The sequence below is a fragment of the Astatotilapia calliptera genome, chromosome 10, assembly GCF_964374335.1.
Source record: "Astatotilapia calliptera chromosome 10, fAstCal68.1, whole genome shotgun sequence".
Lineage (NCBI taxonomy): Eukaryota > Metazoa > Chordata > Actinopteri > Cichliformes > Cichlidae > Astatotilapia > Astatotilapia calliptera.
In genome coordinates this window covers 18,272,527-18,297,681 of record NC_137431.1, presented here as the reverse complement: position 1 = coordinate 18,297,681, position 25,155 = coordinate 18,272,527, and the positions used below count along the sequence as shown (strand labels likewise).

General features: G+C 41.9%; 4 protein-coding genes across 6 annotated transcripts in view; 2 read left to right on the top strand and 2 right to left on the bottom strand.

Moving 5' to 3' along the window:
* dclk1a (doublecortin-like kinase 1a) overlaps window positions 1–5,644 on the top strand; it is a 47,378-nt gene extending 41,734 nt beyond the window's left edge. For 2 of the 3 annotated variants that reach the window (XM_080307567.1, XM_080307566.1), the window contains 7 exons: window positions 6–152; window positions 915–1,048; window positions 1,224–1,301; window positions 1,475–1,571; window positions 1,673–1,753; window positions 1,843–1,956; window positions 3,276–5,644. In XM_080307567.1, the coding sequence (XP_080163693.1) occupies window positions 6–152; window positions 915–1,048; window positions 1,224–1,301; window positions 1,475–1,571; window positions 1,673–1,753; window positions 1,843–1,956; window positions 3,276–3,560 (936 nt within the window). In that variant the 3' untranslated portion in view covers window positions 3,561–5,644. Of the gene's footprint in view, window positions 1–5; window positions 153–914; window positions 1,049–1,223; window positions 1,302–1,474; window positions 1,572–1,672; window positions 1,754–1,842; window positions 1,957–2,084; window positions 2,159–3,275 lie in introns of all 3 variants that reach the window. The other variant, XM_026183254.2, reaches the window with a different exon arrangement.
* A 635-nt stretch (window positions 5,645–6,279) lies between these two features.
* Window positions 6,280–9,141, top strand: rfxap (regulatory factor X-associated protein). The gene is made up of 3 exons (XM_026183264.2): window positions 6,280–6,965; window positions 7,085–7,195; window positions 8,594–9,141. The coding sequence occupies exons 1-3, from the start codon at window positions 6,540–6,542 to the stop codon at window positions 8,696–8,698; spliced, it is 642 nt and encodes a 213-aa protein (XP_026039049.1). The 5' UTR covers window positions 6,280–6,539; the 3' UTR covers window positions 8,699–9,141.
* A 264-nt stretch (window positions 9,142–9,405) lies between these two features.
* smad9 (SMAD family member 9) lies at window positions 9,406–16,050 on the bottom strand. Its single transcript, XM_026183263.2, has 8 exons — window positions 15,896–16,050; window positions 13,612–14,161; window positions 12,781–12,996; window positions 12,355–12,615; window positions 12,146–12,256; window positions 11,344–11,565; window positions 10,406–10,662; window positions 9,406–10,032 (listed from the first exon to the last, which is right to left on the bottom strand). The coding sequence occupies exons 2-8, from the start codon at window positions 13,805–13,807 to the stop codon at window positions 9,889–9,891; spliced, it is 1,407 nt and encodes a 468-aa protein (XP_026039048.1). The 5' UTR covers window positions 13,808–14,161; window positions 15,896–16,050; the 3' UTR covers window positions 9,406–9,888.
* Window positions 16,051–19,334: 3,284 nt separating this feature from the next.
* On the bottom strand, window positions 19,335–24,762 carry alg5 (ALG5 dolichyl-phosphate beta-glucosyltransferase). Its single transcript, XM_026182846.2, has 10 exons — window positions 24,419–24,762; window positions 23,314–23,482; window positions 23,071–23,117; window positions 22,377–22,445; window positions 22,148–22,240; window positions 21,928–22,041; window positions 21,752–21,811; window positions 21,503–21,654; window positions 20,246–20,331; window positions 19,335–19,995 (listed from the first exon to the last, which is right to left on the bottom strand). Exons 1-10 carry the CDS (start codon window positions 24,479–24,481, stop codon window positions 19,880–19,882), a joined length of 969 nt encoding a protein of 322 aa, XP_026038631.2. The 5' UTR covers window positions 24,482–24,762; the 3' UTR covers window positions 19,335–19,879.
* Between the last annotated feature and the right edge of the window lie 393 nt (window positions 24,763–25,155).

Below are 25,155 nucleotides of genomic sequence, written 5' to 3'. Positions count from 1 at the left end.
CACAGGGGGGAGATCTGTTCGATGCCATCACCTCTGCCAATAGATACACAGAGAGAGACGCCAGCGGCATGCTCCACAATCTGGCCAGCGCCATCAAATACCTTCACAGCCTCAACATTGTCCACAGAGACATCAAACCAGAAAACCTGCTGGTGAGTGGACGTCACGCAGATTGCATACATGTAACTTGGTGCGGCACTGGTGCACCTCCTCTCCTTTCCCGCCGCCTTTCTGAATGATCAGTGAAGTAATATCACTCACTACGGGGCCCTCCCAGAGCAGAGAGATGACTCATCCCTGCTGCCCTCACACCTTCTGCACGCTCCTTCTCCAGCCTCCCTCGTTTGTTCTTTCCTTCCCTCCTTCTCCCTTCTGTCAAACTCCCCATCGTCCTTGCTTAACTTCAAATACCGCTCTTTGCCCCCCTACTTGAGATTGTCTGGGCAGGAGTCAGACTTCAGAATTCAGCTTTTTAGTGGCCACATTTAAACCTAGTCAGCCGATTTCCTGTTTTGCTTTTTCTCTCCAACGAAATAAGAAAGCCTTGAATGGTTAAAAAAAAAACAGTGGCCTTCTATTCATGTAACTTTTTGAAGGTAATGACATGCAGATTACCCCATCCATGTAGCAGACACCCAGCAACACTAACATTAGTTTTATTTTTGGCCACATAAATGCTTTGCTGCGTTAAAAAGCTGGTCGCTCGCTTCGTCTGTGTCTGTAGGCGTAGGGCAGATAGAGTAGCTACAGCTGTGAGCTGTTAAACAACACACTGAGTGGTGAAATTATTAATAGCAACCCCCATCACATAATGTGTTTTAAGTTTGTTTGTTGTTTGTTGCCCTCATAATAATGCTGTACATTATGATCCTGCTTCTTTTTTTAAAAACATTTTTGCATTCCTGTGTGTTTAGGTGTACGAACATGCAGATGGCAGCAAGAGCCTCAAACTGGGAGACTTTGGTTTGGCGACCGTGGTGGACGGACCCCTCTACACTGTCTGCGGGACCCCAACATATGTAGCACCTGAAATCATTGCAGAAACAGGGTGAGAGCTGCAGCTGCATTTAGCAGGCACCTTTAAGATCAAAGTATGATCACTATGACGGCCAACATATCTGTCGTGTCTTAATCCATTTACAGTAGTAGATATTTGCCTTAAAGGTCATGCTCTGCACGTTTTCTCTATGTTTGCTTTGATTTAACCTCTCTTTTTTTTTCAGGTATGGTCTTAAGGTTGACATCTGGGCAGCTGGAGTCATCACCTATATCCTCCTGTGTGGTTTCCCACCCTTTCGGGGGTAAGTTAACAGCAAGCCCTACCCTACATTTCTCCCTCTGCTTTAGCGCCTTTCTTGAAAGTGTGTTATGCAGGACCCTCTACTGGTCAGCAGTAGTATTGCACCTTTATTTGTTGACTCGCTAATTAATATTTGGTTGATGCACCCATTCATGTGAACTTTTTTTTTTGCAGGAGCAGTGACGATCAAGAAGTGCTTTTTGATCAGATACTAATGGGTCAGCTAGAATTTCCTCTGCCCTACTGGGACAATGTGTCAGAGACCGCTATGGTAAATATCTGCTGTATGTCTGATTGGTGTGGATGGATCTACATGTTATAGAAAATCCAGAGTAAAAAACTAACTGCTTTTTACTTTTGGGGGGGGTGTAGGAGCTGATTCGATCCATGCTGGAGGTGGAGGTCGATAAGAGATACACTGCCCTCCAGGTGCTGGAGCACCCCTGGGTCACTGTAAGTACAGTGTCAGTAAATCTGTTCATTTCCTTTGTTTTCACCAAAACACTGAATTTACTTCCTTTCTCCTCATTTGTCTAATCCAGGACGAGGGTCTGTGCGAGAATGAACACCAGCTGTCGGTAGCAGGAAAGATAAAGAAGCACTTCAACACCAGCCCAAAAGGCACTGACACCACTGCTGGAGTGTCAGTCATTTCTGTAAGTAACCATTAGCAACCATCTAAAGATGTAGCTGTTACACTGAGTTGCATCAGTTTGTAGAGAAATCAGCAAGTTTTTCACGTGGCGTTTAGATTGATTGTGCCGATTTCTCTTTTGTTGTTCAGTTGGATGACAGCTTTTCTATGCAGAGATCTGGGTCGTTGGATTTCTACCAGCACCCGGCCATGTACTGGATAAGGTACGCCAGGTTTCCATAGAGACACGACTGGGTCACAAATCAGCGAGAAATCAAAACAGACCAAAACAGTGTCTCTAAAATTGATGTCTCCCCCTCCTTTGCGTGCTGCCCCGCTGACTGGCTGCTGCTGTGCTGCTTTGACAGCCTCATGTTGTACTTTCTGTGCTCGGCTTTTTGCTTCTCTCCTTTCATCCCTCGCTGTAAACACAGATTTCATTCCTGCATTACCTGCATCGTTATTGTGCGTCACCGGTTAAAGCCTTGTCCTCTGTGTTGTGTCACCTTTTTATCGGTGTCCCCTGCTTTTCTTTAGTGTGTGTGAGTAACGACGTGCCCAATTAGAATCACCCTTGCTGATGATTCTCCTGCACATCTCGTTTGCACAGTTCATTTGTGAATGAACCCTTTCTAAAGAAATAACCCTGCGGTGTTGCTTGTCTGAGTGATTTGCTGTGATGTTTTTGTCTGATGTGATGCTCCCTCACCTGGTTACCTCCTCAAACACCAGGGCTCGTTACTGAGCTCACATTACCTGACTCCTCTTGTGTGACTGTGTCCCCTGATTTAGGAGGACCACAAAGTGCATTGTTATAAAGGTCACAGAACTTAAAGTAATATGGACACTGACTAGAGGAATTAAAAATAGGCTGGAAAAAATTAACAGTGACTTAATTTATGAATTATTTGGGTTGAGATTCCCAGTTTTCCAGCACGACAGAGTTTAGTTTGACTGATTAGAAGTCCTGAACATGATGGACCCGAACTTGTGCAGATGTTTCTGATTTGTGTTGTGATTAAAAAGTGATATCCAGAATCTCCTCTTTATAATATTTACTGTGCCTGAAAAATTAAACAAGAATGTTGAACCTGCCTTTATCCGAGAGATTTATTGTGGAAAATTAGATAGACTGTTCCTCAGATAAACATAACATTTCAGAAAAGAAGAAACAATTGTCAGTGTCCATGGTTTTTCACTTCCTTGTTACTGTCCAATTAAATATTCATTAGTAACTTAATGAACATGTGCAAAGTTCTTCTGCTCCTCCTTCCTGGATAATCGACTGTGCAGCAGACAGATCTGATCCTTACCTTTTCCTCCTTCTCCTCTCTTTTTCAGGCCACCCCTCTTGATAAGGAGAGGCAGGTTCTCGGACGAGGATGCCACCCGGATGTGAAACCGCTGCCGCTGCAGATGATGCCAACTGTGAATTCAGTAACAACAACAACAAAAACACTACGGGCGGAGCCCCCCAGTTGCCTCCCTGGCCTGCCCACGGCCCCTCCCTCTCTGACCCCTGACACTTGCTCTGACCCCTCCCCAGACCCCAGACTCCCATCCGACTCTGATGACATCTCCATCAGCTCAGCCAGCACCGCCTGCTCCCCCAGCTCGCCCTTCTAGAGAGCAGGCGAAGGGGAGTAGGGGGAGGAAGAGGAGGAAGGTGTGCAAAGGAGGAGGCGGCGAGGGAAAATCCTCATCCAGCTCCTCCCTCTGCATGTGGAGGAGGAGGAGGACGAGGTGTCAACCCCTTTCTCCCAGTATCTCTGAAAAAAAGAAATAAAAATATCAGCAGAGAACTTCACACTTCCCTGAATCCAACTTTCCGAACCTGGAGGAAAGATGGACCAAGGGGTGGACAAGAAGACGTTAGAGAGGTTGGGAGAAAGATTCAAGAGGCAACAAGAAACAGGGATCGAGAGGAAGAGGGAAAAGCCAGAGTGAGGTGAAAGACTTTTGTTGATTTCTTTTTAACATTTTCTCATCTGAGCACATGTTGTAGAGCTCAAGGAGCAAGAAAGGGCTTTACCCTTCAGTGATGATCCGGGCTCGACATGGAAACTTCCTCAAGGCGGAACAGCTCTACAAGGCAATATGAGAATATGGACCAATGTTCATGTTTTATTGAACCTTATTTATTCATACTTTAATTCACAGCATTTTTTGATATGTATTTCTCTTTTTCATAGAAAAAAAAACAATGTTTTTATTGACTTCTCCTTAGAGCTTGGTGGATTTAAAATAATGGCAAAGTGCTTAGAAGTAGAGTGCAGAAACGTTTAAGTAGGTGACAGCAGACGTGATGAAAACACAATGTTGGAAAGCGAGCTAAAACACGTTGGGGAAGGATTTTATGGTTTTTTTCAGTTGCAAAATGTGTTTTAAAAATGGCTTTGATGAAAAAAAAAAAAGATGAAATTGTGCTGTGACGCTGTGCTCAACACAGTTTCGGCGCTGCCTTCCCCCGTAATGTTGGACCGCAGTCATACAGTTTACATTTTACACAGACTGCTATTCTAAGACGACAATGGTGCATTTGACTGCTCCTTCTGGTTTTGTTACTTGCTCGGTTCACGACATCTTGATACACAAAACTCAGCAGCATCCTGGTGCTTGTGTAGCAAACTCGACATCTGAACCCATTTGTCCTCAAGCCACACATTTTCACAGTGATCATCACGCTAATTCTTTTTATATTTTATGAACACTAGACACATGTTTCATCAATATGTTCAAGCTATGGTTGGTGCAGCTCAAGTATATGGTTACACAGACACGTTTTCAGATGGAAAAGGCGCACAGTTAACAGTTCACAAGAGGTGCCTATTTGCACATTTGCACTGCAGTCTAGGTGCAGTGAGACATGATCGAGAGAATGACAGTATGGATGCCAGAGAACCAGCAGTACAGCGAAAAAGGGTGGAGGAGAATTTATTTCAGCTCTGTACAACCTCATTCATGGCTTCATTTCTTCAGATGAAAGCATGACAGACATACAGTAGCCTATTCTTATAAAAGAAACAGTTTAGTGATGAAGTATTGTTTATATGTTGTGTAAATAACAATTTTATTTATTTTGATAGTTCACAATACAGTATATTTCTTTACTAGTAGTCAGTCTATGAGAATTGTACAATAATAATACAAAAAAATACAACAAAATCAGTCATACATGCGTATCAGTCAGTCAGCGAAGAAAAAAATAATAAACTAGAGGAGATCATCAGGTTGATGTGAAGCGTTAAGCATGGGTGAGTTGGATGGATCGGTAGTGGATATGAAGAAGAGATCATCAACTTTGCCTCCTACTGGGAATGATGTCACTTCTTTTCTTCAGAAAAGCAGCCAGTAATATAGTTTCCCTTAAACTGATGTGAGATAAGAGATGAGAAGACAGATGAGTGAGAGAAATACACAGAAGTGTTAGGTTTTTTTGTTTGTTTGTTTTTTGCAGATGATCTCCTTGCAGTCGTCACACCAGTCAGACTCTCTGTATTTATTCTCATCATTGCACATATGCGGTAATGTGCTGCCACATTGACCAGATCAGTATGAACTTGTGCTCTCCAGCGCACGGACACGTGGTTTACCAAAGTGCTCTCACAGCTGACCCACTGTATTACAGTCCATTGCAATACCAATACCTGTACCTCTGTTCAACAATGGTCTATGACTATAGTAATAATTAAAATATGTTTAAAATCAAATTGTTTGAGTCTTTTGTTTTGTGTTTAGCTCCTGTTTATAGGACTTTTGTTTCATTACCGGTCTGTACCAAATACACAACTCAGTCCTTGGCTTAACTTTTTATCCATACAGACGTCAGTTTTGTTTTCTATGAAATAATTGCACTTATTCCACACAGGCCCTCTGCTTATTATTAACTTTTGAATGCTTGGTGGTACTTGGCTCTGTTATGGATCCTGTCTGGATTTGAGTAGAAAGTGTGCAGAGAGGTTATTTGAAAACCTTCTGCGAACATAAATTGTAAATGAAAGATGAATGTATTGAAAGTATGAATTTAAATTCATACTGGCTGCGGGAGCAAGGCCAGAACATCCAAGTAATATGCTTCCTAGCATACCCCTCTTCCATCAAGCCTTTTCAAGAAAGGTGTCTATTTTAGTCTATTTTTACACATAGTAGAACTCTAATGTGTCCATGTGACAGGAATATTGTGAACATAAGCATCCACTATGATTAGGAAAGGGTAAATATATAAGTAGGATTGTAGGGGCATTGCCCTTTCAGCAGGCAACAGTGTTATAGTAAACATCTCACAAGTTGGTCGTAGTTGCCCGTAACTGGCGTGCATATGTTATTTTGACCACTAGGTGTCGCTTTAACACATAAACCTAAAGCAGAGAAGAAGAAGAAGATTTTCATGTTTCCTGACCGGTGACAGGCTAAACCAATAGAAGTAAAAACTATGACATTTGCTTCTGAAATACTGGAATATTTATGACCTTTTATTTAGAAATTAATTTAACGTCTAATACTGGAAAAATGGACCAGTAAATGTAAGCGAGTAGCTGTTTTAGCTAACCAACGTGGGGCTACTAGCTAGGTCGCTGTAGCGTCGTTTGTTTGTTTGCTGCTATCATGAGCGAAGAAGACGCTTCCGTATCATCAAGTAAGGACAAAGACTCCACTCTTCTGCTTACTAAAGACGGACATAGGTACTATGTAAATAAAAGCGGAGTTGTGGACAGTAGAAATGTGATAACGCCGCACGAACCGGAGAACAACGCCTCCTACGACATGGACGATCCGGACGAAGAGAGCGACGTTCTGGACGCCTCAGATCCCAGAGACGGCGCAGCTAGCCCGGAGGAGCTCAACGACGAAGAGACCTCCGAGGGCGACAACGCCCCCAAACAGTGTACCTACGATGGGTGCACGGAGACAACGACGCAGGTGGCCAAGCAGAGAAAGCCATGGATGTGCAAAAAACACCGCAACAAAATGTACAAAGACAAGTACAAGAAGAAGAAGAATGATAAGGCCATGTCCAGTGGGAAACTTGATGTAAGTTAAATACTCTCAGTGCTAGAAGCATTTACCATGATGTGGAGGTCTGATTTCCACACTTTAGAGCCAAGCCACAAACAAAACCTGCACATTTAATTGCGTTTTTCTGTCTGTAGGAAAACTCTGAAGAACGTCCTGTGTCTGTGAACAAACAGCGTCTAGGTGCCATGGGGGACCGTCCAGCCAGACCTTCTCTGATAGAGCAGGTCCTCAACCAGAAAAGACTGGTAAGACTGGTTGATTGTTCCATGACGAACATGCAGACAAATGACAAGCATATTATTCTGTGGCACCCGGCTTTAAGGGTTAAATGGACATGAAATGTGATATATTTGCATGAAATCGCATATTTGCTGCAGATTTATTGGCTGCACATCCACAATATGACTCTCCTGTGCCACCACATCCCTAAGGTGTTTACTGGATTGAGATCTGGTGACTGTGGAGGTCATTTGAGTGCAGGGAACTCACTTTCATGTTTGGGAAACCAGTTTGAAATAATTTGAGCTTTGTGACATAGCTTTTTGTCCTGCTGAAAGCAGTGATGAGAAGATGGGTACACTGTGGTCATACAGGAATGGATGTAGTCAGCAGTAATACTCAGGTATGCTGTGGCATTTAAACAATGTTCATTTGGTACTAAGGGAAACAAAGTGTGACAAGAATATATCGTCCTCATCATTATAGCATCGCCAACAGCCTGAAACATTGATAGAAAATTTGATGAATCTATGCTTTCCTGTTGTTTACCTAGATTCTGAACCAACCACTCGAATGTCCAATTTTGATGAGCCATACTGACTGTAGTCTTAGTTTCCTTTTCTTTGCTAACAGCAGCAGCATTGGTGTGGTCTTCTGTTGCTGTTGCCCAGCTGCTTCAAGGTTTGACATGTTGTGTTTTCAGAATAGTTTGGTTCTAGCAAATGGTTGTTTATTTCAGCTCAACACAGTCCAGCCATTATACTCTGACTTCTGGCATCAACAAGGCATCTTCACCCAGAGAACTGTTGCTCACGGGGTATTTTGTCTGTTTTTGGACCATTCACTGTAAACCTTGGAGGTGGTTGTGTGGGAAAATCCCAGTAGAGCAACAGAATCTGAAATGGAGCAGCCAGACTGGCACCAACAACTACTCTAATGCTTAGCCTGAATTTCAGAAGGTTTTCACCATGTCTGCCTTAATGCTCGAGTTGAGCTGCCGTTTGCTTTTTAATGCAGTTGAACAGGGCCACCTAATGATGTGGCCAGTGAGTGTAAGTGTCCTTATTCTTAGTTTCACATTTTTGGTTTTGGGTTACACTGATGTATTTTCTTCCAATGATCCCAGAATTAGGAAAGTTTCTTTCAGCTGGACTAAAAAAACAAAAAAGAAAACTTACATAAAAAACAGGCATACACGCAAACCCAAATACTGTAATATTTTAAAAGCCAACAATGTTCCAAGTTCATAGAACTCGAAGATTCCCGGGAATCATGGGAAAACACCTATTGGTAACATTAAAGCATCCAGTTCATAGAACAGTTATGACACATATTTTATTAGTGAAAGCAGAGTAATGTTGATTGTCTTGTACTGCAGCTTTGTAGTGAAATATCTTATGTTTTCCAATGTATTTGTCTTGCAGTCGCTTCTCAGGAGTCCAGAGGTGATCAGCTTCCTGCAGCAACAGCAGCAGCTTCTAGCTACACAGAGCCGTAGCCAGTCACAACAGCAGTTCCAGAGCTGCTGACGGTGGGTGGCGGGCGTTAGTTTTTGTGATGCATAAAGCGCACTAAAGAAATACACTGGCATCTGATGCGTAAATGAATCGTAAGCGTACACTGAAAGCATGGATTTCTTCCGTCATGCTGTGAGAGAATAAAAGGACATTTTGAAGTTGTGCTGAGAATGGAAGACTAAACTGATTCAACTCCCAGAGAGTGAAGATTTCTTCAAATCACATACTGACCATGTATTTAAACCAGGACTGGTGCTGTTTTTGGTACATTTTGTCCTAAATTTAAGCCAATATTCGTTTTCACTTTTTGTTCATTTTAAAAACATTGTCCTGTTTTGTTTTGTTTAGTTGTTGAAACTCCAGTTCAGACTGTTTTCTCTGGAAGAATTTCGCCTTATAGGAAATGTTGTGATTTGGTGCAGTATTAATAAAATAAAATGAGTTATAAATCCTTAGTGTGTGTGTGAGATTTAACTTGAAATGCTATTGTTGTGACAATCATTTGTGTGGTGCATGTCGTTTCCTGCAGGTTGACGACTTGGTTTTGACAAGACTTTGTCTATTCTCCCTGAACTGTTGCACAAACCTTAAGTGATAACTGAATACAGAGAAGGAGGGATATACTTTACAAATGAAACTCTGTTACTGCATTATCCCTCTGTGTTTAAGTTGTAGTGTTTGTCCCTGATGAGTATATGACAATAAAAAAAGATGCAATATGAGTTTTGTTTTTTTTTAATGAGAAAAAAAAAAAAAAAAAAAACACCAGAAATTCAAACCTTGGAAAACTGGAATCACAGAAAAAACTTAATGTAAAAAGTAAAAAGCAACCAGAACATGAAGTCAAACATTGGTTGACACAAATACAGTACATACCACGCCAATAACACTTTGGACGTATAACAGTTTAAGTACCTACAAATATATCCCACTTTTCCTGTGCAGTTAAAGCATCCCAGAGGAAACGGAAGAGGCTAACTGCGTTATACTGAAATTAGGAACGCTTAGTGTAAATTCAGCTAAATAAAATTCATCTTCACGTCTGCTTTAGCCGTGTGACAAAGGTGTAACGCATCTTTGTAACTTTGCATGAGATGTCAAATGTAGGACAGAAAAATGTACAGAATCTGTGACTACCTGTCAGGAATGAGAGCGCGCGCGCGCACACACACACACACGCAAGGTGTGTGTCTGTGTTCATGTTACGACACTGAAGAAATTGGGTTGTGTGGGGAACCCATCTGTGTAAGGACTTTATCCAGCCACTGCAGCGGCCCATGCAGATGCACTTCAATCCAGCAGGGGGTGCTGGTCACATCTTGACGGTGGTATTCAGCTCCCCAGCCCTAAAGGAAAAGATGCAACAACTGGTCAGCTGGTAATATTGGCTCTTCAGTTAACTATAAAATATTTAATGCAAAGAAAACAAGTAATCCCACCTTGTGTATGGGAGGATCTGACATGACTGGCAGCACTAAGCATGGGAATTTTAAGTTACCCAGAGAAACTGAGCGTATATCCAACCCTTCTCATTTGATTTTGACTGAGCATGAATAAAAGCATTCGTATGCACTACAGAAGTTAATTTCACGGTTTCCAACCTGTACCGACCTCCGTTTCTATGCATCTAAACAAACAAAACTGAGAATTGCCATAATGGGCGCAAAAATTGCTATCAAATAATCAGCATCCTCTTTCATAAGAAAGCTCAGTCAGTACCTTTACGAAGCTCATGCGGATGGTGCACATCTTGGTGAGCTCATAGACGACCTCGAAGCCGTGGTTAACGGACTGGGCGAGAAGCTGAGCAAACAGCTGGTTGTTAAAGATCTTGAGGCTGCAGCCACTGGGAATCTTGCACACGGTGGTGGTGTGGAAGCCGTGCTGGAAATTACAGTTGCGACTCTGGACAAAGATGCTGCTGTCACTCAGACACTCTGCATACACTTCGCCGCCCACGTAGTACAGGTGCAAACCTGGAATTAAAGGGAGATGATTAAAAAAAACAACAACAACTAAATACTAAAGTTGCTGAATGTTTGGTGCTTTAAATGTGGTGGAAATGCAATATTTACAATTTAGCATAGCAGATCTAAAGAGTATAAAAAAAGCTACAAGAAAGACATAATTAATGAGCTAACCACAATATTTCATTACTTCACTGAAAATTAACTGATATTGATGGATTTTTCTCATATTCCCTTGAAAGAAAAACCATAGAGGCTTTTATGTCCGCAAACAAGGAAACGCTGAGTGGTGTTGGTACTGTTTGTGAACTGGGGACCAACTATCCTCAAGCCTTTGTCCCATCTCTGTCATTTAAAACCACACACATCCTCACACTGCACAGTTTATTGGAAGCCACTAAAATGCTTGATGTCGATCCAACAAAGGCAGGCTTTGTAAACACTGAGCATGAGGGGAAAAAAAAAAAAAAATCAAACATTATTTGGCCCAAAGGATTTATTGCAAAATGACAAGCCGAGTTTAAAGCATGACAACGTTTTACAAAGACTAGCACATGCACACCAAAGGCAGTGATGAAACCAATAGTGAGCAGATTAACTTTTTAAACAACCTTCCTTTAAAAGCTCTTGCTCTCACCAAATGCAAAAAACCCCAAAAAACCCCCCACCCCCAAAAGCCATCCAGCCTACCTTTGCCTATGTGCCTGCGCGTGTGCTCGATGGTTGAGTTGCGGTTGACATTGGAAAGTAGGCCGAGGCAGAAGCGGTTCTTGTTGTTGGACGGGTCTGTGAAGCCGTCCACCAGGACGCTGCGTGATGAGGCATGGAAAGTCTCCCCCACCCGGTTGTTGAGCTCATAGTAAGCTATGGAGCACCAGTACTCTGGTTCCTCGTAGCAAACGGGCCTTAAATCTGAACAGGAACAACAAATGCTCGAGAGGTGGGTGTTAGGGATAAAACATTTTATCCTATTTATCCATTTTAAATTTTAAACCCAATGCAAATTCATATGAATCCAACCTGATAAAACTAAAGCAAGTTTTGCATCGATTTTATGTATTCTAACACAGACTGTATATAAAAGATGGATGCAGCTTCCAGCTCTGAAAAGTAAAGCAAAGTCTATTAAACTTATATTCTTTCTGATGGCTGGTATTCCTCAGCTTATTTAGACTGTGAGCTCAGTAAACTCTCCTGATGAGTTCATGGTCTCCATCACTGGTTTTAAGTCTTGAGGAATACAGCACGATTGTCATTTTGTAATTGATGTTCCTCGTTATAGTCACAAGGAGACCAGCGCATTGTGATTGACAAGTTGCTACCATACTATTTGAACTTCACTTTCTCAGTCAGTCATCACATCCACTTTCAAATCATGCACCTTGAGGTTTTACAGCAGGACAGGTGGGTGATGTCACAGTGGCTAACACCATCTTCCACATAGAGTCTGCTGTTCCTAACACCTGTATATCTTTGTGTTGTGAAAGGATACCTCTGTGCGGAGCAGAAAATGTGAGTTTAGGGGTCTCCATGGAGTTGCTTGGCTTCACGTCCTCTTGGGGATTTGTCTCCATCATGCTGTACGGAGGTGGTGGAGTCTCAGCTGGAAAACCGTGTTTTGAATGACAGAAGAGAATAAATTATGTACTGTTGTGTGAAGATTCAAAGTGAAGGTATTAGCTTGCATACTGTGATTCTTACCTGTGATATGATATGGACTACCAGGTTCTGCAGAGCTGTTGGGGGAGTTGGGGTAACTCTGCGAGCTGGGAGACTGGGCGAGGGACAATGGAGGGGAGGAGGAGGAGAAGGAGGAGCAGGGAAGGGCAGGGAAGGAGTCTGGGTAGATGGCGTTCTGGGGCATCAGCGGCTCGTTGTGAAGGGAGGCGTTCCTAAACTTTGCCAGTAAACTATGTTGAGGGTTGAACTCGCTGTGGCGTGGAACAAGGACTGGTGGCAGCACTTGGGGGAGGGGGGCAAAAAAGGGTGGGGGTGAGAGCCAGATGGAGCTTTAAAAGATCATATTACGGCAAGTGCTTTAGGCTTGGGAACACTATTTGATCAGGCGCCCTTTCTCTAAGGCTAAAATTCAATAAAGGCCATATTTTTACAGCAAATTTAAAGTACCTGGCGTCTCCACCCGTCTGTAGTGGTAGGGGTTCACGCAGATGTCCTTCTGCTTGGAGCCGAAGGCGAACTCGCAGCACTCGAGGGCTTTCAGCTCATGGTGGGACTGCAAGTCAGGCCAGCGCCACACCCTGCAGTAGATAACATGGGGCAGACCCTTCCTGTGGGACACCTGCAACCTCCCGTCCAGCGACCGAGGAATGGTCACACACTTACCTGGAGGATTCACATGAAATAGCTCTTTTTAAAAACAGAACTCTACCAAATTAAATGTGCTGTGTGCACATTAACATTAAATGTTTTTGTACCACTGACCGTTTTACTGAAATACTAAAGCATTATGAGAAACTCTGTTTTCATTTTATTTATTGTATATTTAATTTACATTTTTAAATTCTTCTCGATATTTTTAACCATGTTAAAAAAAGAAAGAACCAACATTGCATGTATGTGTGCATGTTGCAACTAATGTGGCTTTTATTTGAACTGTGAAGCACTTTGTAAATCTACTTTTTGAAAAGTGCTATACACATGTAAAATAATTGGAAATAATTTATTATATAATATATATTATGTATGAACTCTGATTTATAGTTGATAAAATTTATACCTTGTGATCTCATCAATGAAGTGCTGCCCAAGTAAAACCCTTAGTCATTTCCTTTGATTCCCCACACAGGTAAAAGAACCCCCCCCCCCCCCCCCCCCCTGCTTGTGTTGTCTTTCCCATCTTGTAAACGTCATCCTGTCTAAATAATCTTCATGTTTATTTTGACCTCTACAATTAGAACCGCTAGACTAAACTTCTATATTGGACACTGTGATACTCACTAGGCTGCCCGGGGCAGCTGAGCGCTCTCTCCAGCTCTTCCATTGCCCCCTTTTTCTTTTTCAGTTTCTTCACTAGAGAGTCTACAGCCTTTTCCGCCCACTTCTCCTCCTCGTCCCCTTGTTTCCAGCCGAGCAGGCGCTTCACTGCCGGGCTGGTGAAGGAGAATAAGGATGTAATGGAGGTAGAGGAGTTCATTATGAGATGGATAAATGGGTGGCAAGACGAGCTGATGGGTCCTGTTAAAGGGATAAAAGTTCCCTTGTGGATAACAGTGAAGATGCAAATAATGAGCAGCCAGAAGAGGAAACAGAAGAGGTGAGGATGAAAGACGTGGCGTGATGAGTCTGTGTAAACAGGCGCCGTTTTTTCTTTTCTGTATTCCACTGTTACTTCCGAGCAGCTCTAGTAGAGGTGCTGGACTCCTGCCAGTGCAGCGCAAACCCCCTAAATCCCCTCTCTGTGTTGGGATCCGGCAGCTCTGGAGTCGAAGCCTCCAGCGGGGAAGGTTATTCTTTACACAGCCAGAAATCCAGGTCAAGTTTCAATCATCTGGCAGGAGAAGCAAGAGATTGTATTAACAGATAATTCAGCCAAAAAACAAAAAGAAAAGAAAAAAAGTTTGGAGGTTAGGAAGAAAAAAAAAAAAGAAAAGAGACCTCGGGTTTTATTGGAAAAGCAGAATTAAGACAGAGTCACTAAGGTGATAAGCTGGTGATGAGATGAGAACAGCCAGAGAAAACACCTCATAACCAAAAACTACTCATATTTAATGAAGTGGGCATCGAAGGTGGATTTCCATGATAAGGACGGCCGTATCAGCAGGGCGCTGTTACAGAAAGCACGCCTGCATGAAAGTGATCTCCCCACATGCTGAACAGCAGTGTTATTATTCTCTATGGAGAAAATGAAACACTTCACAAAACTGCTGCAGAAAGCGCAGGCCAAGATGGCCAAGCTCATTTCTAGATTCACCAACAATGAGGAATGTCCTTTCTGGCCTCTGTTTCTATGATCATGCCACTGACGCCCAGGAGCCATACTGTCTGGCCAGAACACATCACAGGGCAGGAGGGGGAGAGGGAGGGCGACAGACAGAGAGCTCTCTCCCTCTGTTAGCCTCTCTGTCCATCTAAATCTACTGAACAGTATATATTATTATATGAATGCCAAGAATAAGGTGCAGACAAAAAAAGTATCAGATTAAAGTTCTATTATTTAGGTAGGGTTCGTGGGTTCGGCAGCATCTTTCTACTCAAAGAAATTCCTAGATATTCATAAAAATAAACACGTAATTTTATTAGTCTCCTGTTTGTGAGTCTTTCTGCAGCATCATGCCCAACCTTTTGGGTAAAACGCATAGTTTTACATCTTGTACTATCAGCTCTTTGCACATCGTCCTTGCATGTCAGAACACTTTTCCACATGTTTGTGCGCATCTGATGCCGAAAGGGGAAAAAATATGAATCTATTGGCAGACAGAGTTTATAAAAGTGAACTGGAAGCTCAGCTTTCCTGTAAAAGAAACAGAACCACTTTAGACTTTCTTCCGAATTTCTGTTCTTTTTTTTGTCAAACTAAACACAGGTGATGAGTTATGCGGATCTGTATGTTCACTCTTTTTGCCCTCATGTGCTCATGGCCAGCGCCGGTTTCCCGCAGACAGACACACAGACAGCTGGGGTTTACAATGACAGCAAAAAGCGCACAGGGCTCAATGCGGCATCAGTCCACCGCTGCTGCTGCTTTTATGAAGCCTGGCGTCACTCAGTCTGCAGGCTCAGATAGGCTAATTACCTAATGCTTTATCACCAGGACACCCCTTCCCAAAAAAGTAAACACGCCAGCTTCCTTTTTACTACAACTCAACTGCGAGTCATTCTGCAGCTACAAAATCCAGGCTCGGACCTAACCTCCACACCTTCACTGCAAATATGCGATTAGGAGCAATGACATTGAAGTCGCTCGGCTCATTCTTGTGTGATGAAGGCATGCTACTACAGAGAAAACACGTGTAGGAGCAAAGAAAACTGCAGTTATTATTTTTAAATACATCTTGAATACGTAATTCAGCTCAGCTTTGCAACTTTATACTGAACTCAGCATGTAGATGACAACTCTGAACAAATGAAACCCCCCTTAAAGTTTACCGACAGTGCAAGAGGGTAACATTTAATTTTGATACTATTTCTCTCTTAACAGGAATTCAAATTCGCGTGACATAAAAAACAAATATACATTTAAAATATTTAAAGGAAAAACGAGCCAGTTAGTTTAATTTCTCACCTCTGTAACAAGTGCAGTGCAGACAGCCGTGTGAGTGTGCGAGGCTTTCCTGTTTGTAGTAAGTCAGGCCAGCACACTGAGGCTGCGAAGGTGTGTGCCTGTTTGTATGTGTGTGCGATTGAGTCTGTGAGCATGTGTAGAAGGGTCAACTTAGCCTCAATAACACTTTGCGCCCTGCTGGTGATTTCTAAATAAAAGCATCGCCAACTCAATTTGTAGATGCCAGTTTATAAACGAATATAGCCAAAGGCTCCATTTGACAAAAGCCAGATTTAAAAAAATGAGAGAAAAAGTTTCTATATGTTTAAACATTTTTGTCTATCTTCAATCAATATTTGAAAATTCTACTTTTAAAAGTGAAGTACAAAACTACTTTTGTCCGCTGTGGAAGAGAGACAGACATAATTAATAACTAATGATTAAATGCAGAGTGGTGCGGTAAGCACCAAGAAAGTGGAAAAGGTGAGTGAAAAAAACACAATCACTTGGCATTACAAGTCATTAACTTTAATAAAATAACATCATTATTTTTTATTTAAATCTTCTAAGTGAAATTATTATCAGTAATTTCTACAGGTAAGTGTTAGAAAGGAGGTTGTAAAGTAAGTCTACATGAAAATAAATAAATAAAAAACATTAAAAAAAATGTTTTGTTTGCTTTTATAATCTTGTAGAGGACATCGCACATAGTGTGAACTTCCGCGTTTATTATGAAGGCTCAGTCTTAGTTATTTCCGGCGTTGTTCGTTGCGGTCGCTTTGACGCAGGTTTGTGAAGCTCAGAGGCTCCACTCCTCCAGCAGCCCCAGCCGAGCGCCACACAGCCTCGGCGGCGTCAGCCTGGCTGGAACCGCAGCGCCTGCATGCTAGATCCCTCCGCCTCCCCCCCCCCTCTCCTGGAACTTTCTCAGGATTTCAGATTTAGCGCTCGCGGCAGCACGCACGAGCGTTTGTGTTCGAGCACCTGAGCTCCCAATCACCTAATCACGATATAAAGGAAAAGAAAAATAGAGAAATAAAAATCCCCAAATCACACCTGTTCTAGTATTGCTGAAGATTTCACTGACTTTACCTGATAAAACTCTAATAATTATTGTACTTAAAGTGTTTATCAGCGAGTTTTTGTTACACCCATCTCTCTGCCTGTGAGGGTCTGTTTGCTGTCATCTTCTTCCTTTACAGCAACGAGCACCTGTTGGGCGCAGGCCAGGCTATTGGTGCAATGTACCGAGTATAAGACTAAATCTGCTTCTATATATTAACTCTTAAGTTATATATAAAGTCCAGCTCGGGGAGGATCAAATCTGCTATCATATCCAACCACCTCACACTGTTACTTGCCTGTGGCCGCGCGCACGTGCACGCACATGCTGCACCTGTAGGCTTAAAAAAGAAAAGATCAAGTAAAACATCTTCCCGTTTAGTACTCAGTCTTTATGCATGATTCCACACATGCGGTGAAATCATCTTTATTTATATATATAGTTTTTCCTCGTCTTAAAAATCCAGGTTTGTTTTTTTATCCATTGTTGGGAGCGCTGAGGTCTTTCTCATTGCGGATGGATACGATCCTTTATTGGGAGTGCCGTGACTGGTCCAGTTAATGACGCAAGCCCGGCTGGCGACAGTGAGTCTACAAGTTTGACATTTTCAGAGTTTACAGCAACTGCTGCGGGATGTAACAACACTCCCAACGCGAAGTGAAACTACTTTGAATATCTCATAAAAAAACATTTTTTTTTCATCTTAACCACCAGGTAAACCATCAGGACACACCACTAAATTCAATTGGCCGGTGTGCGCCTAAAAAGGTGGGGGACTAAGAGTCCAAGGTTTGGTTCGGGGACCGCCAAAGAAGCCGCGGGAAGGTTTCAGAGCAGGACCGAGAGCAGTGGGCTGTGCAACCTGTTTGATCACCGTTTTAGATGCGAGCACAACAGCCTGGAAGGGTTTTAATCGCCCATTAGAAACACAGGGCCTATTTTGTGGAGCATTACATTTGGTTTCTTGAAATTAAATTTCATTTCATATCATGGAGCTAATTGGTGCCAATCGAATGCTTTTGTAAATCTTTAAATAGGGCACCCTAATTTTCTGCAGTGCCAAATCTGGAGGCAGGAAACTAGAAATGTGCAGCTTGCGATTCCCCACTTCTGTGTCTGGTAGGGCAGACACAGCCAGACGAGCGGGGCACAAACAGGATGCGCTCCCTGGGGCTCCGGGAGGCCCTCAGAGACATCTGCATGAGCGCAAAGCACAGACCTCAGGCTTGCATAAGAAAACAGCACTATTAAAGTTCATTTACTCAGACCACAAAAACGCTTGCTGGACTCCTTCCAAGATGTCCACACTGGGCCTGGGAGACAAACAAAAGGATGAATATTGAGATAAATACCGCAGTCCAGGGTTTCCTACTTTCTTTCATGTTGAGGAAAGGCCAGATCACACTGCCTACTGTGCTGAACATTTCCTAGAGCTGACCCCAGATAACTTAATCAGTTAAACATGATTTATACCAAATTAAACGTTTAGTGGAGTTAGAGCCTGCAGACATCTAGTAATAATATTTCAAAGGTACTTTCCTGACCCTGGTACTCTGTGTAAGAAGCCTGAAAGGTGCCTCACTGCATGTTTGGGAACATCAGTCACAATTAGTCAAGTTTTAAGACCCATTAAAGATCCTCGGCCCTACAACAAGAAACTCCTTTAGCTTCAGTATTAACAAAGAGATGTCATGTCTTTACCAAACACTGTAGCTGCAGTAAGCATTGTTACAAACACAGCAGAGTAGTTTAAGTTTCTATGTATTGTATGAAACCATGTCATCACTTATGGTTCTTTAATCTCTACGTCAGAGGTGTCAAACACGAGGTCTGGGGGCCAGAATCGGTCTGGCTAAGAACTCAATTTGGGCCACTGCTCGAATTTGGGAAATATAAAATGTGAAGGAGGGCATTGATTTTGGATTTGAATTCATAGGTTTCATAGCATTTCCTGCTGATAAAGAGCTGGACCATTGCAATTAGACTTCTTTTTATACTAAATGGGGCTAACTGTGTAGTTAAACATCTTTACACTGACAGAAAGGGCAGTTTCGTTGCTACGGCCAAAGATCAAAGTGGGCTGTATGTGGCCGACCGTGTAAAATGAGTTTGTTTACTGCACATTTCTATCAATTTCTTTCTCTTTCTGCTCAGGATAAATCCTGCCTGTCACTCGGTATCAGCTGGAATAGGCTTCAGCCCAACTGCAACTAAGGTGAGAAAAGCAGTTAAAGGATTGGATTAATGGATGTTTTTCCTCCCATTCACCAATCTGATTACATACTGTAAAGCATGTTGTTGTTTTCATACCATCAGTCATTCGTTGATTCTATTTGACAGCAGTGCAAATTGGGAAAAAAAAACAAAAAACAAAGAAAATCAGCAAATTCTGACAACTCAAAATCAATCAAATGCTCATATTTTTTTGAATTAACAACAGTTGTCAGTTACATTTCTGTAGCTCAACCTATTGTTGCAGCTTTGGTTACTAACAATTATCAAGTCATAAATCACTGACTTTTTTATTATTCTTGTTCATGTCATTAAGCCCATCAACCCTACAAAATAAAATTAGTCCTCCACATAACACCACTAAAAGTCCTTCTCGCGGCTGACTGGGCACAACATGATGTAACTTAGTTCAAGGACGAGCCACAGAGATGTTCTGTAACCCATGGCAACAGATTTTTTTTTTTTTTTAACATAAGCCATAACAAACAGTAATCAAATAAAAATAAAGGCAGGATCCAGGAGGAAACCACAACTGTGTCATTACTTCACATCCAGTGATGCCTGGAAAGGAGAAGTATTGATACACCGTGCTTTGCTTCTGATTACAGTGAATGATGGACACAGCTGTAACGCTTCCCCCCCCAAACCACCCAAAGGCTCGGTGGCCGTATCATAGGCCGTCTCTATGATACAAGGGCTCGTCTGATTGGCTAATCAGTCTTATGCGACGACTGCAGTTTCCAGGCTCCGGTGATGTAGCGCAGGCGAATGAAAACCAGGTCTCGTCCCATCTGCAGCCAGCTCCAAAATGGTACCAGCTTGGACCCTGTTAGAACAAACCCAGAGGCGCTTCAGCTTCAAGTCGTGCTTTCATAAGACAAATACTGGAAATATGCCTGTGTAGATCAACTTCTACAAATGCCTACAATTTTCAATTATTACAAAAGGTCTAAAAATAAATGCAATCAACCACAAACAGACTTCCAAACACACCCTACAGAGATATTTATAGCCCTCCAGATAGGTGGCATGGTGGGAAGAGACATATTTCATAGAGAGAGAAAAAAAAGTCGTACCTTCTATTTCAGTCCAGTTGACTGCCACCTCAGCTATGGGGATTTTAAAACACTGGGCGATATACAGGAGCTCCACATCAAAAGCCCTGTGAGAAGAAAGTGGATTTAAAGTTCCTGTTTTACTGCAGGTTAAAACCTAAAACCTCACTGTAACTCCATCACCTGTGCTAGGTATAAATCCTCAGGACTTCTTAGTTATTTAGTATTAATTAAGACTGTTTAAATTTCACCAAAAATTCACTTCTTGGAGTTTTCACCAGTTAATTATCAGAAAACAGATGAAACATCCTTGTGACTAGTGTTTGTTTCTGTTACTTTGTATCGTGGACAGTTTGCTGCTCACCTAACGGCCACTCAGGAGGGCTCTTAGCAAGATGTCTGAACCACCTTAACTGTCTGTTTTTGATTTGAAGGAGAAGCAGATATATTCAGAATCTATTTTAAATTTCTAATGGAGAGCCCAGCAAGCTCATTTCTTTCACTTGTATCTGCACTCTCCTTCTTTTTGGTCTCTACCCACAGCTCATGGCTCTGGGTGAGGGTAGAAACGTGGATTGACCAGTAAATCAACAATTTCACTGATAAGTGGTTTTCTTAAGGCTATGCAGCTGTTCAGTTCCAGCCCCCTGAGTCCCTTTTTGCAGTGTTCATTGTGCACTTTGCACAATTAAACATAGCCCTGACTTCTACTGCTTTCATAAAATGGCTTTATTTTTTATTTTATATATATATATATATATATATATATATATATATATATATATATATATATATATATATATATATATATATATTTTTTTTTTTTTTTTTTTTTTTTTTTTCTCTTTGCGGCTGAAGTTCAATTTCTTTGAATTTCTGAATAAAAGGACCTGAACAATCACACCACTGCGTTTGGCAACAAGCACGCTCGCAGCTCAAAAAGCGCACTTTACTGAATAAACAACGATGTGGAACAAGTGAAGTAACACTATTTTAGCTCAGACACACAGCTAGACGTCGCTCCGGGTCCGGCTCTCTGAAATTATTTCTCTGCCTTCTCAGATGTGGCCTCAAAACTTAATTTGACTTTTTCACAATGCGCTCAGTGTGTAATGGCCTTTAGACAAAATTTTCCAGGAATCCCTTTGCTAAACATATGACACATTGGTTAAGATTTGTAAATTTCTGCTTTTAATATAGTCGAGGTGAATGCACATTAGAGCTAATACTTTAAGCTAAGACATCATCATGTGCCAACAGTGGAGGCTGTTTCCTTACCATCGCTCTACATGGAGAGAGGAGAAGGTCTTGAGTGCAGCCTCACGTGTGAAAAGCTTGAAGCCACACTGAGTGTCCTTGATCCCCTTCACGCAAAAGAACCACACCAGGAAGTGGAAGCCATACATAAGGAACGTCCGAAACAAAGACCGCTGCAAAGACACCAAAGTGTGGTTATTTACTGCTCTGAAATTTGTTTTCGAACACTTTATTTTTTTTTTAAAGCAGAATAAAATAAAACCCTGTTACCTGAGCTACAGAGTCTTTCTCTAGGTGAGCTCTGGATCCACATGAAATTGCCATGTTCTCCTAGATGTGAGAGCAGCACATGAGGCGTTAGGCTTGGCCACATTTTAACCACTTTTACACACTTACATATCGAATAAGTGAGACTGAATTTAAAACAGAACAGAACACCATCACACCGGTTTGGGGTTGAGGTCATTGAGTCCAGCCTCCACTTTCTCAATGTCAGAAAACTTTGTGGCTCCATCAGCATCTGCCATCAGAATGACTTTCCCTCTGGAGCTCAGAGTTCCCTTTAAAAGAGATAAAAACAAAACAAAAAAACCAAAGTCAGCTCCAAACTGCTGCGTCAGGGTTCCCATTTGGACACACACTGTAATCTCACATCTACAATCTCACCATCCGCACAGCTCCTCCTTTCCCTCTGTTCTTCACCAGCGTCAGGACGCGCACTTTATCAGCACTGTACTTCGTAGTGTACCGCAAAGCAACCTGCCAGGACAACACAACAGTGTCCACTCATGAAACCGATCTATACTGGCTGAAAATGTTTAGCTGAGCAAAACGGAGTTGTGCTAAAATAGAAGGCCTGGTTAAATTTGCCCCAAAAAAGATTTAAAATTATTACCTCTGTGGTTTTGTCTTTGCTGCCATCATCCACCACGATGACCTCATAGGTAAAAGAGGGGTTTTGTTTCTGCAGTCAGAAACAAAAACAGACAAAAAAACAAAAACAGGAGAGACTTGTTTCACAACAGCCACTTTACCCAGATCATTGTTGCCACCTACTGGTAAGTCTGAGAATAACATATCCAGCAATATATGTTTTTGTTTTTTTTTAAATAATGAACGTTATCCATCATCAGTGCAGACAAAAAGGCACTAACATCAGTTATTCAAGAAACCTAAATACACAAGGTTGCGGAAAAAAAGGAACCAGTGACCAAAAAATGTAAACAAAATATAAAAAAACTAAACAAAAAACAAACTTGAATTGTATCTCTGATAAGATACAACTAATTTAAGGGCTTTCCTGTCATTAAAATTTTTAAACCATCTGTTTATACATAGTTTAGCCTTAAAGTATGTACATTTATTTATTAATAAATGTTCTTAATAAAAACACAGTCCTGATAACAGCCTTTTTTTGTTTGCTCTTTGTGTGTCAGATTTTGATTATAAATAAATATCCCAAATGTAATTACAGTTACTGTTAAATGTGGTAATTGGATATCTGGTGATACATGTCGTTGTATATGCTTTTAAATGTGCTGCTTTTTACTGTAAATATAATTAAGCTTTAATTCAGGCTCTGCACTTACCTGCCTGTTTTCCAAGTACTCCATAGCTTCATCCATCATCACAGGTACTGAAGGGACACACAGTAACACACATATAATAGCAAGTACAACCTACTGCAGGTGCACAGTGACATGACGACTGACTGCACCAACCTGGATGGATTGCACTACTAACGCCTAAGTGAAAACTGTGACTATTTACAGTGTGTGTCTAATGTGGGCATTCATAATGACTGACTGAGCAGAAAAGCAGACTTTACTCACATCGGAGCTCCTCGTTGTAGGCCGGGACCACCACAGAGAGCTCCCTGGAATGGGGATCATGCAGACTGGGGAAGAGCCGCTTCTCTCCGGTGGCGGTGAGAAAGTATTTCTCCTTCTCATGGCGTGTCAGGTCCACCATCCCTGCGGTTAAGTGTGCTATTACGAGCAACTGAAAAGTGAGAAATATGAGAATTGCATTTGATTTACAATTGAATCTTTCTTGTGATGCATTTTGGCCAAACATCTCCAAACCACATAAGTCTTGTGGTTTGTTTAGATCCAAGACTGAAAACCTACGCTTCGCTCCCATGTTGGTTTTAGAGAGAAGACCTTATAAGACTTTCTAGACTCATGATAACATATGGTACATATTTGCTCGCATGCTTTTAGATATAGACCAGTTTCTAAAGTTTTACATTTTAGGATATAATAAAAAAATAATCTCGTCCTTAGCAGATCTTAAAATTGAGTAAATACAACCTCAGATGAACTACAAAATATGACATAGGAATGCAGAGAGTAATTAGCAGTCAGGTGCCTGCTATTAACTAATGATTAGCAAGTTTGAGCACCTCTATAAAAAAAAAAAAAGAAGGACGTTTTCGGTCTGTGTTACCCCATCCCAGGGGTGGAGTAACACAATGCCAAGGAGGAAAGAGATCAACTGTGTCTGTCATCATCAGCTTGCTTCTCTGTGCTAGAGAAGCAATTGGTGGTTTTATATATGCTTTCTATAGTCAATAGGACTAAAGCTCTGAATAAATACAAATCAATACATGACTTATTTACAACCAAAAGATCCGGTATCAGCCAATGTCTAGTTTTTCTGAATTAAATGTCCGTTTCATGCTCAGATATTTTTTCTGCATGACACTTGACCCCTCTGTTGCTTTAGAACAGAATGAAAAGGAAGTATCATAAAACTGAGGTACATGAACAGGCCTGTAAAAGTCTACAATGGCCCGAGTCAAACACAATGCTCAAGGATAACTTGGAAAAAGTACAAAAGGAAAGATACCCACGCTATCACTGTAACTGTATTTGGGCAACTTCTCCCAAAACAACTTAGCTACAGCATCTCTCATCCAAAGCACTGATTACTCACCACGACGAAAACTACAGCTGCCAGTGCGACGAGGGCTTGAACTATTTCACAGAGGAAATCCATTTTCCATCAGGTTACCTACCCTACACCCACTGACAGACAGACCACCTGCAGGGGCTAGCTCAGAAACTAGCTGGCTTTCTCCTTTCTTTTGCTTTTTGACACATAGCCTGTGCTCTAACTTCCTGGTGTGTCCAAATATATGTACCAAATTACGGGCTTACGATATTATTCAGAAGGTTAAAATGTTAAAAATTAGTCCTTATGTTTCCATTGCTGTGAGGACACTTCACCTAACTCCACTTCCAATCACAACTGAACACAACGACGATACGGAAGTAGTGACTGTTTTTCTCCCACATCATCATATTGGAGGAGGAGAACAACGAGCGGCACAGTACCGCTCGGCGCTGGGGCACACTGCCTCATAGCGGACAGGGGTGGAAATGGTGGCAAGGACTCTCTTTAACATGTACGGTACACAAAGAGAAAAGGGAGGTATAATGCTAGGAAGAATATGATTATTTGTCAAAGCAATAAAGACTTTTCTTCTAGTCCGCAACATTTTGTTGTAACATTTATGGAAAACAGGGCGATCGTGGCTCAAGAGTTGGGAGTTCGCCTTGTAATCGGAAGGTTGCCGGTTCGAGCCCCAGCTTGGACAGTCTCGGTCATTGTGTCCTTGGGCAAGACACTTCACCCGTTGCCTACTGGTGGTGGTCAGAGGGCCCGGTGGC

What these genes read in the sequence shown, in the direction of transcription:
- rfxap (XM_026183264.2), top strand. Translation starts at nt 6,540, where the DNA reads ATGAGCGAAGAAGACGCTTCCGTATCATCAAGTAAGGACAAAGACTCC. An exon ending in TGTCCAGTGGGAAACTTGAT is followed by an intron (nt 6,966 to 7,084) that starts GTAAGTTAAATA and finishes TTCTGTCTGTAG; the next exon opens with GAAAACTCTGAAGAACGTCC. An exon ending in TCCTCAACCAGAAAAGACTG is followed by an intron (nt 7,196 to 8,593) that starts GTAAGACTGGTT and finishes TTTGTCTTGCAG; the next exon opens with TCGCTTCTCAGGAGTCCAGA.
- alg5 (XM_026182846.2), bottom strand. Translation starts at nt 24,481, where the DNA reads ATGGATTTCCTCTGTGAAATAGTTCAAGCCCTCGTCGCACTGGCAGCT. An exon ending in GCAAAGACAAAACCACAGAG is followed by an intron (nt 22,241 to 22,376) that starts GTAATAATTTTA and finishes TTGTCCTGGCAG; the next exon opens with GTTGCTTTGCGGTACACTAC. An exon ending in ATGACCTCAACCCCAAACCG is followed by an intron (nt 21,812 to 21,927) that starts GTGTGATGGTGT and finishes TCTCACATCTAG; the next exon opens with GAGAACATGGCAATTTCATG.
- smad9 (XM_026183263.2), bottom strand. Translation starts at nt 13,807, where the DNA reads ATGAACTCCTCTACCTCCATTACATCCTTATTCTCCTTCACCAGCCCG. An exon ending in CAGCTGCCCCGGGCAGCCTA is followed by an intron (nt 12,997 to 13,611) that starts GTGAGTATCACA and finishes TGAATCCTCCAG; the next exon opens with GTAAGTGTGTGACCATTCCT. An exon ending in GCGCAGGCACATAGGCAAAG is followed by an intron (nt 10,663 to 11,343) that starts GTAGGCTGGATG and finishes CTTTAATTCCAG; the next exon opens with GTTTGCACCTGTACTACGTG.